General features: G+C 38.6%; 1 protein-coding gene across 1 annotated transcript in view; it reads left to right on the plus strand.

Moving 5' to 3' along the window:
- The window catches only part of PARD3B (par-3 family cell polarity regulator beta), a 589,898-nt gene that overhangs the window by 197,355 nt on the left and 375,853 nt on the right, over window positions 1–16,690 (plus strand). Inside the window, exon 3 of the mRNA XM_024206395.2 lies at window positions 4,033–4,204. Coding sequence (XP_024062163.1) covers window positions 4,033–4,204 — 172 coding nt within the window. The remainder of the gene's footprint in view (window positions 1–4,032; window positions 4,205–16,690) is intronic.

Raw genomic sequence — 16,690 nt, forward strand, 5'->3', positions numbered from 1 at the left:
TTGGCATCGGGCTTTGTTACAAGGATAGGTTCCTGGGTCAGTGTTTTTGTTCAGTGATGTGTGGTTGCTGGTGAGTATTTGCTTTAGGTTGGGGGGTTGTCTGTAAGCGAGGACAGGTCTGTCTCCCAAGATCTGTGAGAGTAAAGGATCATCTTTCAGGATAGGTTGTAGATCTCTGATGATGCGCTGGAGAGGTTTTAGTTGGGGGCTGAAGGTGAGAGCTAGTGGTGTTCTGTTATTTTCTTTGTTGGCCCTGTCTTGTAGGAGGTGACTTCTGGGTACTCGTCTGGCTCTGTCAATCTGTTTTTTCACTTCAGCAGGTGGGTATTGTAGTTTTAAGAATGCTTGATAGAGACAAGCACCTACAAGATCTCTATCTGAGGGATTGGAGCAAATGCGGTTATATCTTAGAGCTTGGCTGTAGACAATGGATCGTGTGGTGTGTCCTGGATGGAATCTGGAGGCATGTAGGTAAGTGTAGCGGTCAGTAGGTTTCCGGTATAGGGTGGTATTTATGTGACCATCGCTTATTAGGACAGTAGTGTCCAGGAAATGGACCGCTTGTGTGGATTGATCTAGGCTGAGGTTGATGGTGGGATGGAAATTATTGAGATCATGGTGGAATTCCTCAAGGGCTTCTTTTCCATGGGTCCAGATGATGAAGATGTCATCAATGTAGCGCAAGTAGAGTAGGGGCGTTAGGGGACGAGAGCTAAGGAAGCGTTGTTCTAAGTCAGCCATAAAAATGTTGGCATACTGTGGGGCCATGCGGGTACCCATAGCAGTGCCGCTGACTTGAAGGTATATATTGTCCCCAAATGTGAAATAGTTGTGGGTGAGGACAAAGTCACAGAGTTCAGCCACCAGGTTAGCTGTGACTAACACAGTGTGATTATCACTTCAAAAGGTTTTTTTCTCTTATTTAATTGGCCTCTCAGAGTTGGTAAGACAACTCCCACCTGTTCATGCTCTCTGTATGTGTGTGTATATATATCTCCTCAATATATGTTTCACTTTATATGCATCCGAAGAAGTGGGTTGTAGCCCATGAAAGCTTACGCTCTAATAAATTTGTTAGTCTCTATGGTGCCACAAGTACTCCTGTTCTTTTTGCGGATACAGACTAACACGGCTGCTACTCTGAAACAGTTCAAATAACGTAATTGGTGGTGACTGTTATAGAAATGCCTATAAATAATTACTGTAATATAACAAGAATCTGACAAAAAGATGCACAGCTAAGAAGACTTCTAGACTCTTCCTTGTTGCTGGTTTCTCAAATAATGACAGCAGTAGAAAATACTTTTACTAATTGAGGCTGGCTAGGGGACTGCATCCCACTTTGGCATATAGATTTGGTCAAAATTATCGGCTCATCTGTAATCTCCGCATTTGATTAGTGAGTTAAGACCTGGGTTCTCTTTACAGCTTTGCCATTGACTAACTGTGTGACTTTGTATCTGGGAAGAGGCAGTTTCAAAGACAGCCAGGGCCTGGCTCATAGATAACTTCAACAATCAAGATTAGTATCTTAAAATGATTTGATAATTGTTGGGTAGCCAGTGAGGTGAATGGAGCATGGGAGTGATGTGTTTTTGTCACCCTGTGTTGGTCAGCGGGTCGTGTATTGCATGTTATACCATGTGGAATTTCTTCACTACCTGTGGTTTTATTTCTCAGTACATTGCAATAATATACTGTTATGATTACTGCTAATGTTTCATTTAATCTGTCTCTCATTTTACAGATGTGTAAAATGGGGATAATAATGCTTTACTCACCTCCTGTAAAATGCTTCAAATCTATAGATGAAAAGTGTTACTATTGTAATATGTGTGCTGTTGTATTGAGATATATTATACTATTGTCCTGCACCGTGGAATGAAACCACAGAGAAACTCCACCTGGTGCAACACAGAACAGTGTGCCTGTTGATCATCACATCACACTCAAGCTCCATTCGCTTCACTATTTACCCATCAAATACCAAAATGAGTTTCAAATACCAAAATGAGTTTCAAATCCTGGTGTTGATCTTCAAAGCTTTCAGTGAATTGGACCTGTGCTATCTGGCTCTCCTTCTCCCTCAGTAACAGCTACAATCCTTGGGAATGGAGGAAAGTTATCATGGGAAAGGTGAGACTGGTAAGAGCTGAAGACTAAACCTTCTGGGAAGCTAACCCACAACTGTGAACTTCCTTGAACTATGAATGATAGTCTTTACAACATTCATGAAAAAATAGCTTTCCCATGACATTACTGTTAATAGTTATTTAACAAACAAGAAAAGCAAGACAAATACTCTTGTCTTGGTCTTGATGTGTATGTCTCGCTCTAGTTCCCCCATTTGGATGTATGTATTTGGTAAGGTGCACAGATACTGTGATGGTGAGTTTCCTTGTACTTTACCATGACTTTCATTGCAAAAAAAGTTCTGTTACTAAAATTAGTCTTTTCCAATAAGTTTAGGTTAAATACAAAACAAATTATGTGTAGTAAGAATATAAGCGTGGTCATGGAAAGAAAGCAGTCTTCGTCTAAAAAGGAAAGCAAGTTTTCTTCCTAATTATTCAGGGTGTTTTGTGTGTTGCTGGAATATGTATTGGTAAACATGAACTGACACATTTCTAGCAACCAAATTATAAATGAGTGGGAGACCTAAAAATGTCAGTTTCTTCCTTAGAAGCACTTCAGTTTTTTTCCTCCTCTTATTCCCTCCTTTATTTTGTCTCTCATTCCTTTATCTTCCTTTATTCCCTTAGGCAAATGAGTGTCTTTAAATGTTTGTCTCTTTGCTTCAATATTTTACTTATCTCAGTGTATCTTTTTGATACAAATCTTCAAGGTATATCTATATACGTATATTTTCTCTCTCTCTCTCTCTCTCTCTCTTTCACACACACTATATATCTTTGTATTGTGTATATATAAAATACAAAGATATCTCTCTCTATATAGATAGATAGATAGATAGATATAGTGTGTGTGTGTGTGTGTACGTATGTATATATGTATATATATATATACATATATAAAATAACCCGAACCTTAATGCTTGGTTTTTGGAATGATCTAGAAAGTGCTCTTTTCAAATTTAGCATAGACTAAATCAATCTCTTAATAAATCCTAAGTATTAAAACAAAATACGTACACCCTAAACTGCAGAAACTATTTCAGATGATATTCAGTGGACAACATATGTCCATTTAAAGCACAGAATGAGATAATTTCCTCAATGAAATACACTGATTATGAAGTTGTTAATATTGTTGCAGTCACATCCTCTGCCCTTGATGCCAGTGGATACTCTGAGAATGGATCAAAAGACACGTGCCTTAAAATTTAATCTCCAAAAGCTCTCTGATGTAAATGACACTGGGATTTTAAAACTGGAAAAACAAAAGAGGTTATTCAATGATATTTTGTATTCTTGAACATGCTGTCTTATAAATACCTTAGGATATTGTAAGATCACAGTATTCACCTATTGTCCCTTTTTTATTTACCAGAAGATAAACCGAAAACAACGAAAAGTCTTGTATACCTCACTTATATGTACCTGCGTTGTACTCTGGGGCCCTTCCCCCCCCTCCCCCAAGTGTTCAAACTTGGCCAACTGGATTTCCCCCCCCCCCCCCCCCCAATTTTGGTTTCTGAAAGTTAGCCTAGAAGAGTATGGAAGCAGTGCTTCAGTTAAGCGTTATTTTTTTATGGCTGAAATATGGATTTCTCTAAATAGAGGTTTGTAATGAAAATCCTAAGAGAAATTTTCCAGTACACTAAGGTGCTAACTAATAATGACACCACATTGTGGTCCTGATTCAGAAAAGCATCTCTTTTCAGGTCACCACTTAAGAACATGCTTAAGTCCCATTGAAGTCAGTTTAAGTACTTTCCTGAATCTGTGCCTCTATCATCTGTCATTTTAAAATCTGTTTGATACTTTTATCCTACCATCAAGGCAATATTTGTACTGAAAATCAGTGTCAGCCATATTTTAAGTATAAACTGTAATCTCTTTTGTTTTACAGCTGATTGCCGTGTATGATGAACAAGAATTGCACAATAAGATTGACAGCATCAGTGGCAGTTTGACAGACAGACCCAGCCCAGAACCTTTTGAGATGGAGGTGGCTGCCCAGCTGGCTGCCTTTCAGCCAATTGGTGGTGAGATTGAGGTGACTCCTTCTGCACTGAAATTGGGTACGTGCGCGTTGTCTTCCGATTTTTAAAATGATTACTGATCATCATCTGGGAGGGTTGTGTGCCATAGCCTCTCTACATTGCTGGTCTCTTGCCTCTTTATTTTCATCCTTCCTGTTAGTGTTTGTTTGTTGCATCTGTCTTCACTGGTGATAATGCTGGGGTGAGGCCACACACAATTTTTCAGAAACAGATTGAAGGTGACTCCCATTCTGGTGTGCCCTCAAAGCAGCAGCACTGCCCGACAGGTAGCCCGAAAATTAATGACACTAAGGGATGTTTTCCTGTTTTCTACGAGATCTCTCTATTCAAAATTTTAATAGTGATCTCCTTAATAAACCAAGTATGTGGCTTAGAACACAAAACGTAAGAAGTAAGGCTACTACCCTGACTTACTTTACCCTAATGTGACTATGTATTATAGGGGTCTCTGAACAGTGTGTGATAAAATTCCTGAGCACATGTGGGTGGGTTAAGGATAGAATTTCAGTCTTGGGTTTGAAATGTTTGTGCCTTTGTCGGTTTAAAGTTAGACCACTTATGACTTTTGAAATTGAATGTTTTGCATTCTATTTGCTTTGTTTTAATTTCATTTTATTTAAAAAGGAAAAGACTGATAAAAAGAACATTCCACCAACATTTTATTGAAAAGGAAGTTAATGCTGTGAACAGAACCTTTACTGTTCTAGTTTGTGCCTGTCAGGGAAAGCATTCAATTTAATTGAAGTCAATGAAACCTTCCAGACTAAGGTTTACATTATAATAGGTCATTCAGAGTGTTTGTAATTTCAACCTTCTGCAGCATTTCTTCGGGCCTGTAGTCTTGGGAAATGATGTATTCTTGCTGTAACTTCCATATATTTCAGAATGTTATGAACTGTATTCTTGATATGTATGGAAAGGCTTCATCTGTCTGAAGGACCTCTAACTGAATGAGTTAACATTCTATGTTACACACACAAGATCTAGCATGAAATGTAAAAGATATCTTAACGTGTTTTGAAAAATAAATACTGTTCAGATAATTCCCCTGAAGCATATTTTAATGGACCAGTACACATGCCCTGTCTTAGCTCAATACTGTATTCACATCTTGGAAGAGGGAAGGAATTATATTTCATATTTTACTCCATGCAAACTTATGTAAAGCAACTAAATTGAATTTTTGTTCAGAATGGCAATGCCAATAGACCTTTAATTTTAGCAGTGCTGGAGGTCACCACTATGTCATTTACCAGACAGTTTCATTTCATAACAGAAATGATGCTAGGATGTTCTGGAGTATTAAGGAGAATGAAGATAGTGTAAAAAGATCAGCCAATTATGGTCCCAGTTAATTTCCAATCTATACACATGTTTCTCTGGAAATAAAAGTGAATGTCTCCTCTAAAAAGGGACTATGTAAAAATGAGGATGTTGGGATTCCATATTTGTCTCAATGATTGCATTTCAAATTGGTTTCATTTAAATGAAGGGTTTTCTAACTGTCTGCCCTACAAACTCAATATGAGTTCTGAAAGTCCACCTGTTTTCTTTCTGGCTATTGCATCTCATTGATGACAAAAATTCTGCAAAGCTAATTTTGCCCTTATTGTCGTCTATGCAAGTCTATTGTCTTCTGTCCTCGGTTATACTAGATCCAAATGCAAAATGAATTAAAAATGCAAATAAAACATAGTTATCAATACTATTGATGTATGAGCTAGATTAGAATATGATGCATCCTCTTGATTCTGCATTGGCTACCAGCAGCAAAAAGTAGTAAAGTGTTTTCACTGAAGAAAGATATGACTGTGAATATATATAGTGAGCAAATCCCTGGAGTAAGAAGATAACCATTTTTATGTAGTCCCTTTTCAGGATAGGCGTGTACTTTAAGCATGTGCCAGAGTTCTTAGACTTTTAAAGAGTCTCTAAATGTACAAAAGATCTCTGAATTTACTTAAATAGGGATTATATCTATGTGGTTCAAATGGACAAAATATATAGTTATACACCTCTACCTCGATATAACGCTGTCCTCGGGAGCCAAAAAATCTTGCCGCGTTATAGGTGAAATCGCGTTATATCGAACTTGCTTTGATCCACAGGAGTGCGCAGCCCAGCCCCCCCCGGAGCACTGCTTTACCACGTTTTATTTGAATTCGTGTTATATCGGGTCGCGTTATATAGGGGTAGCGGTGTAGTCTGCTTTTAATATTCATTGAAGAATCTATACTTTAGAAGTCTGAGTCCACCATATTGTCCATATGATGGACAAGGTTTTAATGATGTCCCCAGAAGAATATCTAGAATTTGGGGCTGAATAAACAGAAGATTACTAAATTATTTCTTTTACAAACATGAGGGAATCCATATAAAATTTAAGAAACTATATCGTAAGTGTTGGCTAATCAGTCTTTATTTATACTAGATATGTTACTAGATATATCTCTTTTGTTATTTTTTCCTCTTTACTTTGTCTTAGAATTACTTATTTCATATCCTTTGTGATCAATGCTTTCCAGATAGTAACCAGTCCTACTAAGACTACGATTTTAGTTTTCCCTTTACCAAGTTAGTTATTCTTGGTGGTTTTCTGTTAGCAAATCACTTGAACTTTGAAAATGATCCAATTCTTATTTCAAAAACAACCCTATATTTGACTTTAAAGCTAAAAGTATGCCAGACGCTATATTGTTTCCATATGTGTGTTAACAAAAATTTTTCAAAAAAGTATATGAACCTTGGTTTTTATCTAATTGTTTTCATAATATTTAGCATTTATCTCTTTTCAGAAGTATACAGATAATTATATAACTTGATTATTGTCAAATTTTATATAGTTTTCTGTTAAGTTAAATCAAAATTATTGCATGGAGAAACACATAGAAGTATTTGCATGCACTGTTATAAAAAGCTAAAACCCTCTTCTGGTGTTGCCTTTAAGAAAATGAAGGGGAATGTGATGCCTTTAATTAGGCCACAGTGTCTAAGTATCTGCCATGCCCATAATATGAGGTTAAATATTGGCATCTGCTCCTAGACAAACATACTTGCACCACACGCACAGCAGAACTGAAGCAGGGTATCTGGTATTGCTGCTGACAGTGTCTGAATTCAGACTACAAAGCAAGTAAGTATGTAATGGTTTCTTATTGCTAGAAGGGCTTTGCTAAAGTCTTTGGAATTGAGGAATGAAATTTACTGCAGGAACTGGAGTTGTTTGCTTCAGTTAGATCCATAAGTCACAATTTGGTCATGGGCTTTAATCTTACCGGTTTCTTGTTAGGCCTGATTACCAAACAATTAACACTGAGGAGAAGGCCTTTTTCTTAGTCTAATGTCTTATCCATGCAATAGAGGAATGATCTAGTAATTAGCTATGGTAACTTTCTACTTTTCATTCAGGTACAGATACATATATATTTATATCTATATATAGATATATGAAGATCTTGCATACTTTCACATGACCAATTTCCTTGTTTCTTCAAGAGTAGCAGCAATGTTATTTTCCATTCTGTTGGGCGGGGAGAGGACAGTAACAGGAAAATTGGGTGGGACTGAGTTCATTCTCCCTGTTTCTTGCCTTTCTTTGTTTTGTGAAATGGAAAGCACTCCAGTATACTGTGTACACTACAGGGCACTTGCCCCTTCAATTCATAACTCAGATATACTTTATGAGACTATCAGGGCTGCCAAGAATCACTGGCTACACTGAGTTGCCCTAAAACAACACCTGCCTTTTTAAACTCATATTGAAAAAATTAATTGCAAAAGTAATGTCAAAAGTTAAGTAAATTTAAATCAGATTTTCAGAAATAAGTTTCATACCCATTTTTCAGTAATTATTCAGGAGGTGGGAGTGGGAGTGTGAAGAATTGTATCTCCTCCTCCTCCTCCCTCCCCCACAAACTCACTTCCTGACCCCTCTTCAGGGACCACTGTCATGAGGAAATCCTCCATCAGGAGGTGGACTCTTTCCTCTAGTGAGGGCTATAGAGCAGAGGTCCCCAAACTGTTGGGCGCGGAGGGACATTTTGGGGGGCCCACTTGCCTGGTTCAGCCCCCAGTAAACAGACTGGTTCTAGTCTGTTTACTCTACAGATAGAGACAACATGAATACCAAGGTAACAACTCCTGCCAAGGTCATGGCTTCTCTTGTATGGTGGATGAACCCAGAACAAGTGCGTGCAGGAGTCCCTTTCTTTCCACCCACACCTGATACAACCATAATCACAGGTGCATCCCTTGTAGTCTAGGGAGCACACATGGGCAGTCATGCTGCGCAGGACACATGGACGCCTATCAATCTCCTAGATTTAAGGGCAGTCTGCATAGCCTGCAATGCATTCCTCCCACTGAGAGTCCTGTCGCATCCAGATAATGTCGGACAACATGGCAACCGCCTTTTATATAAACAAACACGGTGGGGCAAAATTTCTTCCTCTATATATAGAGGCAGTCAATTTATGAAACTGGTGCATCAGAAACGACATCACACTTTTGGAAGCATAGCTACCAGGTATTCAGAGCTCTCTAGCAGACAGTCTCTGCAGTCGCTTCCTCACAGGCCAGTGGGAGATACACAGTTCCACCCTAAACGAAATCCCCACCACCACCTCCCCCAGTGGGAAACACCATCCTGGGACCTTTTCGACTCCCAGATGAACAAGAAGTTCAGTTTATACTGCCACAGAGCAGCACTGGGCTGGGACTCCAGCGGCAATGCCCTTCTGTTATCCTGGACAGAGCACTTGAGATACGCCTTTTCTCCAATGACACTGCTACCACAGATCCTGCAAAATATTCATCACACCAAAGCTTGGGCCAGTCTCATTGCACCAGCTGGCCCAGACAGTTTTGGTTTCCTGACGTTTACGAATGTCAACCTGTCCTCCCATCAAAATTCGTCCCTTCCTGGATCTATTAATTTTGGAGATTGACAAGATCAAGCATCTCAACCCAGACGGTTGCCACCTCACAGTTTTGTATTTGGAGGGGCATGAGACCTAGAGCGTTCCTATTCAGACACCATTCAATCAAAGCAGAAAATACTCCACTAGAAAATGCTGTCTGGTTAAAATGAGGCATTTATCTATCTGGACGCAACAGAACCAATTATCCCCAGAAACCGTGGGTACTTCTGCTATTTTAGACTACTTCCTCATCCTCAAGATATCAGGGCTTTCCATTTGCTTCCTGTATGTCCATCGAGCAGCAATCAGTGCCTTCCATCCTCTGGTTGAAGGCTATTTTATTTTTAAATACCCCACAACAGTCACATTCCTGAAAGGTCTTATTTGGGCCTTTCCACCGTGATAAAAGGAACACTGCCATTGGACCTTATTCTTGAACTCTAACTATTTACAAGCCCACCCTTTGAACCACTGGCCAATTTCCCACCTGTCCATGAAGGTTGCCTACCTAGTTGCCATCACATCAGCCAGAAAGGTGAGCAAATTGGGAGCATTCATAGCTGCCTTCAATATACTATATTTCATAAGAAGAAGGTTATGCTATTTCATTCATTGAATGGAGAATGTCTTGAAGAAAATAATACTGGTAAAACCCTGGACAAATTCAACAGGTTTAACAAATTTATTCTACAAAAATTAGCACCATTTTCATTTTGAAAGGGCACTTCATTTCCTGTAGAAACTACCTTCCTCTTCAAAACTAAGAAAAAATATTGATGCAGAACCACAAAATGTCTGTGAAACTTCCCCCCTCCCACTTTCACCAGAGATGAACATTTTCTCACAGATCTTTACTAAAGACTGCTGAAAGTTTTGTAAAGCACTCTCAAAATGCTTGTTTAAAGGAGTCCTTTTAAAATGAAATTAACTACCATATACCAGCTCTATGTACCCAGTTGCAAGAGAAGCACAATTTGAAAAATCTCATACAAAGGCAACAAAGATTATTTAAAAAAAAAAAAAAGATTGTTTGTTTTTTGTTTGTTTGAAACCTGTGACATTATTATTTTATACTTCAGCCAAATTTTTTTGCCGGTCAGTCACAGGGGGAAAAATGTGTTTGGATCTGAAGCTAGAATATATTTATAATAAATGTATGCGCTTGTGCCCAATAGGTCTCCAACTTTTAGATTAAATGACACATTTTGCAATAGTGTGGGTGTCAGTTACAGGGCAAGCTGTGCTTTTGACCCCTTTTAGTCCCTCTCGAGTGCATCCATCAGGTAACAGGCTTAGCCTCTTTCACCTCTCTCAAAGGGTAGAACCCCATGAAACAACTACTGTTGGACTAGATCTGTGGGTGGCGAACCTCCCGTTTCTCAACCATGTTAACACAAGAGGCCTAACTGTGTTTGGCAACTGTAAGCCCCTTCACTCCAGGGACCAGCAAGCTGATTAAAGTGACTCAAAAGCAACTTCTTCAAAACAAAACATTCTTTATTTTTCCACTCACAGGTATATAGCATTCAGAGGGAAGGGTTAAAACAATAAAAACCATACTTCCCTTACATGATCCCTGATCTTTCCTTGCAAATTTTGGTAAATTCCATTCAGCCCAGTTACCTCGATCTCTGGATTTAGAGACGCAGACTGCTGCTGTAGAATGCTATTTCTCTCTATCAGAGACTAACCTCCAGTTGATGGCTGATGATCCTCCTTCCTGCCTAGGCTAGGATCTTTTCTAGTATCCCCTTGGATCCTAAGTTCAGCATGGGAAGAATGAACCTTGCCAGATTAGTTGGAGCCAAGTTGTAACTACCCTGTTGTTTCCCCAAGGCCCCTAAAATAGTACCTCATCTTTGCCATTGCTGTTGGTTTCCCTCTCACAGCCTCCTTTGATTTAACTCTGTGCAGTCAGTCAGGATAATGTCAACAGGTAAACTGAGGTACACATTTACAAAACATAATACAGATATTACCCTCATTTTCCACAACAGGTATTAATTTTGGTGTCCTGGCCAAATTTCTATTTGGCTGATTAAAAATAACAGTAGTTAAGCATAATGTGTGTGTGTGTGTGTGTGTGTGTGTGTGTATATATATATATATATGTATATATATATATATATATATATGTTATATTGCACCAAAACATAGTGTGTGAAACGCTTTGCAGGGAGATGCATGTTATCTGCCTAGTTTATAATACAAGTATCCAACATACTAACAAATATTCATAATTGATAAACATAGGGGGAATCAGAAACAACCTATACAAAGCATTGTAAATGAGCAGTGGAATTAGTTATGAGTTTTATTAGCTCTCTGAATTTTTACATTTTTTTTTCTATTTATTGAGTTAATGTTTGATTTTTCAGTTGTATATTTAGTGATGCTTCTTTTTGGCTAGTGGTGGTTTACCAACAGGCTTTATAGAAAAGGTACTAAATTCCTTTTGTAGATTTAATTGACTGGTACTCTTCATTACTTGTTGTAAACTATTGTTGTAGTGATATTAGACACAGCGTTGTCATGTTTCACCTTAGAGGTACGTTCTATTAGCAAACGATATACATGCTTTTCATCCATTACTTAAATGCTTTTCTATAGCTCAAGATGAAAAGGGTTACATAAATGTAATAGATACTAAAAATAAATCATCTACAGTACTATCTGAGTATTTTTTATGCTACTAGATTGAGATGTTAAAGCAGATAAGCACTTAATCTCAGGACTGTTACAAAAATGAACCAGTGACACAGGAGAGGTAAGACGTGCTTTGTTAGTAAAGAGAGGTCTAATGTGTTATGTATCAATTGATTGCAGGTCCACTAAAATATTGTCAACTCTTCTTCTCTGAGCTGCTTACCAGTATTGGACCCATATTGAGTCACTCTCTACAAATCTCTTCCACGTGAAAGGCCACCCACATACAATACTGTGCTCATAATAGTACAGAGTGCCCATGCATTTTTTAAATCTCTATTGCATGTTGCTGCTAATCTAATATCTAGTGAAAATTATGCTTGCGAAACACCCATCTATAAGTATAGGGAATACTTTCAGTGTGATCATCCACACTGATAAGTGTGTTACCAGAAACCACTCTGCACCTAACATTTCACTATATTTACAATTGTCCTCTGCTTTCTAAATATTGTTACTTATTATTTAGAGTATAGCAAGGTTTAGCATTTCCATTTCTGCCTTTGGTGATTTGAGGAAACATTTTTTACTCTTTCTTTAAGAAAATATTACTTCGATCTCTTTCTCCTCCTCTGGAAGCTGCTGTCTTAATAGTGGTATCATTCCTGTGCACTGTTTGGTCAGAGGTTTTATGTGGATGACAGCATGCTTGATAGCTCTTCTCCTCTGCAGCATTGTTTAATTTGGTTTTAAATAATTGTGATGATCAATTAAAGCCTACTAATGCTTTTTAAAACAAATGGTGCCTGTTTCTGGAGATCTGAAGGTTTGAAGATAACTTCTCTTTTCAGTCAGTGTGTAGGCATGATGTACTTTGAGTTTGTGACTTAAGGTTGAGCTTGAATCATGGAGTTAAGGTCTGTACTAGTTCCTCTTGATGGAACTGGAATAGTATTTCAGTGCTTTTGTAAAGAGACATAGGAACAAGAATCATAGGGTACGTCTACACTACGAGATTAATTCGAATTTAGATAATTTGAATTTGGGAAACAGATTGTATAAATTCGATTGTGCGCGGCCACACTAAGCACATTAATTCGGTTTTTAACCACATTAATTCGGTGGTGTGCGGCCACACTACCCCATTAATTTTAACCACATTAATTCGGTGGTGTGCGGCCACACTACCCCTAATTCGAATTAACAAAATCGATTTTGGTGCTACTCCGCTCTTCGGGGTGGAGTACAGAAATCGATTTTAAGTGCCCTTTAATTCGAAGTAACTGGCTCCGTTGTGTGGACGGGTTAAGGATTAATTCGGATTAACGCAGCTAAATCCGAATTAAAGTCGTAGTGTAGACCAGGCCATAGAATATCAGGGTTGGAAGGGACCTCAGCAGGTCATCTAGTCCAACCCCCTGCTCAAAGCAGGACCAATCCCCAACTAAATCATCCCAGCCAGGGCTTTGTCAAGCCTGACCTTAAAAACCTCTAGGAAGGAGATTCCATGACCTCCCTAGGTAACTCATTCCGGTGCTTCACCACCCTCCTAGTGAAAAAGTTTTTCCTAATATCCAACCTAATCCTCCCCCACTACAACTTGAGACCATTACTCCTTGTTCTGTCATTTGGTACCACTGAGAACAGCCTAGATCCATCCTCTTTGGAACCCCCTTTCAGGTAGTTGAAAGCAGCTATCAAATCCCCCCTCATTCTTCTCTTCTGCAGACTAAACAATACAATAATATGTATGTCTTCCAGCACATTAAGTAAGGAGTAAATGACTTTCTGGCTTGACTTCTATCTCCTATCCGAAAGTGACGCCATGCCTGAAATGTCCAGGCTTTCAGAGCTTGTAGGGTTTTTTTTTTAAAGATAGGATTATTTTTCTGTGGAAACTATAAGGCATTTTCTGGGCATTAGACTCCTTTTAAACGTATGTTTTCTGTGCGGATTTTAACCTCACACAAATTGTTTCTTGATTCCCTCTTTTAGTGAGTATTATTACATCTATTGCTATGAAAATTGACATCTGTTTGTTTTTAAGAAATACGAAGAAAAACTATATTTTAGATTAAGAAGCGTAGAAGTATTAAGTTATATTAATATTAATTTTTTCAGCAGCTATAGTCAAATTAAGACTGTGTTAGCAAAATAAAAACCCCTAAAGAAGGCCAAAAAAATAATAATCCTGGCCTCATGATAGCAACCACCTTTTTTTCTTTTTTAAATCTAGGAGTCCAATTATATAATTGTTCATGTATATATTTAATTTGTATTAACCTATGTCTGTTTGCTATAGACATCAACATACCCATTGTACAGTTTAACCAAAATAAAATACAGTTAAGGGATTCAGTTTGCCCACTGCCATATAATCCTTACTCACTTTCTATCACCCACCGTAACTTTAGCACTTTCAGGCCCTCACGTTGTGTTTAATTTTTGTTAGCCATTGGCTTTGGGAGAAGCATCCCTTCATATCTTGTTGGTTTTCAGGACAGAAATTTAGCATCTTAGCCAGAACTGGAGAAAGAATCATTAATTTATTCTATTTTAAAGTAACCTGGATTTCTTTTTCCTTGATTCAGTCCATGGTTTCCCCCTAGATGCCCTGTGAGCTGCCCTTTATTTTGTTTTCTTCATAACTCTGTTACCCTAGTACCGAGAACTCTGTTTTCAGTAGACATTAAGCAAATGAAGAATGCAACTGCAGGCAAATATGTCTCGTTTTCATGCCAAGGAGCTCTCTGCATATGCTTAATGAGATCTGTGACCAGATGAAACCACACAGAATATTTGGATGGGAAGAATAAGTGCTCTTATTACCCTTTGAGACTTGTTTGAAAGGCAGTAATGAATCCCTTCCCACACTCTCCTTCACAAAGTCTGTTGATATTGCCAGGAGAAGTTCTGAAGCTATTGGATCTCTTACCATTGCTGTACTACACCCATGCCTAAAACCAGTCCATAGGGTCCAAGTATGCCTATGAGATTATGAAGTAATTAGAGCTGCTCCAATAGCAATTTAACCTTCCCTGAGAAATGGGAGATTAGGCAAAGTGTAGCAACAGGTGAGGTTAAAAACGAGATTGGTTCAGGCAGGTGTTTGACCTGATTAAGGGTAACTGGTACCCTGCCTTCACAAAAGGAAGTAGTAATTCTTGTAATTCTCCAGAACCTCCCTAGCCATGAGGAGGCAAGGGTCTAGTTCAAGCTATGTGGAGCAAAACAGGATAAAACCCATCTAGAGACAACAATTTGTTTGATCTGACACTCGTGGTTTCATCCAAATAATCTTGGATACAATCTGTGTTTTCAGAAAAATCGATGGAAAATTCCTTATAGTAAGAAGCTTGATATTCTAATAAAGTTAAGGCAACCTGTTGGTGACATAAATGCAGATAAAAAATGATTTCACTTCTCTCCCCATCACACAGAAATGTGTAAATTTTCTATACCCAATTGATAGCACTTGGAGTGAGGTTTTTCACAACTAGCACTCTAGCCTCTTTCCTTGCCACTTCATTGCCCATAGGTGTTCTATAAGTGCTTGTCTATACATGAAATTTGTTGCAGGATAACTTGAATTATGTAATGTTTAAGTGCCTTATGTGCACAACCACATTGTTTTTGTTACAAATCATCTGGCTTTTCAATATGGATTATTAAAGTGGGGTTATGAGATGCAGGATGAGTTTATCTGCAGCAGAGTAGAGGTGGATGCACCTCTACCCCGAAACAACTATTGCACATCTGCCAAGACCTCCCACAGTTATCCCACACAGTGTTTCTGGCTACCTGGGTTGGCCTGTCTGTTTACCTGTGTGGGCTGTATTGTTTCAGGGTCATTCTGACCAGATGTCACCTCTCTGTTTAAATGCTTGTGTGTAGCCAGGTATTGTCCTTTGCAATTCCAGCCTGAGAGTTTAGATACCTGAGTTATACTCCTATTTATTGATTAGACATGCCTCATGCTTCATCATGGTCTGATGCAGAGGTCCTCGACTTCATTGCCCTTTGACAAGAGGAGCATGTACAGGCCCATCTAAATTCTAGCCACTGGAATGCACAACTATAAAGCAGCTGTCTGAGTAAATGAAGGAAAGCGGGTACAACTGGGACCCAAACCAGTGGCTCATTATGACAGCCTGTATCCCTATCTTCACCTTTTTTTACAGAACAATAGTGGATTTTGGAACAAAGTATGCCTTGTGATGTATCATTTGAAAACTCATAATTCGCTGATCATTATTGTCCTGGTACAATATGTGTGGCAACATTGTATGTAAAGTTATAACATTCTACTGTATGACATTAGTGAGAGATATTACAAGTCTGCAAAAATAGCAACAAACCAGTTCCTCAGAAACAAAAGGCAAACCGACACCTCAGCCAGGTGTCAACAAGATCAAATAGATTATCACCTGGTCAAGTGACAATTCTTTGGCAGGAAAAGGGGTGTGAATGAGAAATATACATCTTGGCACAGAAACAGCTTAGAGGTTCCTGTCTCCACTGACCGTCTGTCTCCTGAACCTCAGGTGGAGACGATTTTCAAAGAAAGAGAACGATAAGAATGGGGATCAGACACCCCAAAATATTTCTCCCTTCATCTCTACCCTCGGCATCAGCAACACTTGAAGGACAAAGGAAGCATCACGGGACTGGGGAGGATCCTGGCTGAAAGATTCAGCTAGTAACACTGGTAGAATAGGAGGTGAGAGAGACCTTTTGCTTTGAATTAATTTAGCTTGTTAAATTAGATATTAATTGCGTTTTACCTTTTATTTTCTTGTAACCCGTTCTGACTTTTTATGCATCATTTTCTGTAGTCACTTAAAATCTATCTTTCTGTAGATAATAAACTTGTTTTATCAAAAACAGTGTGCTTGGATTGAAGTGTTTGGGAAACTTCATTTGTGATGATGAGATCTGT

This window comes from Terrapene carolina, unplaced genomic scaffold (assembly GCF_002925995.2).
Source record: "Terrapene carolina triunguis isolate 2854851 unplaced genomic scaffold, T_m_triunguis-2.0 Scaffold62, whole genome shotgun sequence".
NCBI lineage: Eukaryota > Metazoa > Chordata > Testudines > Emydidae > Terrapene > Terrapene triunguis.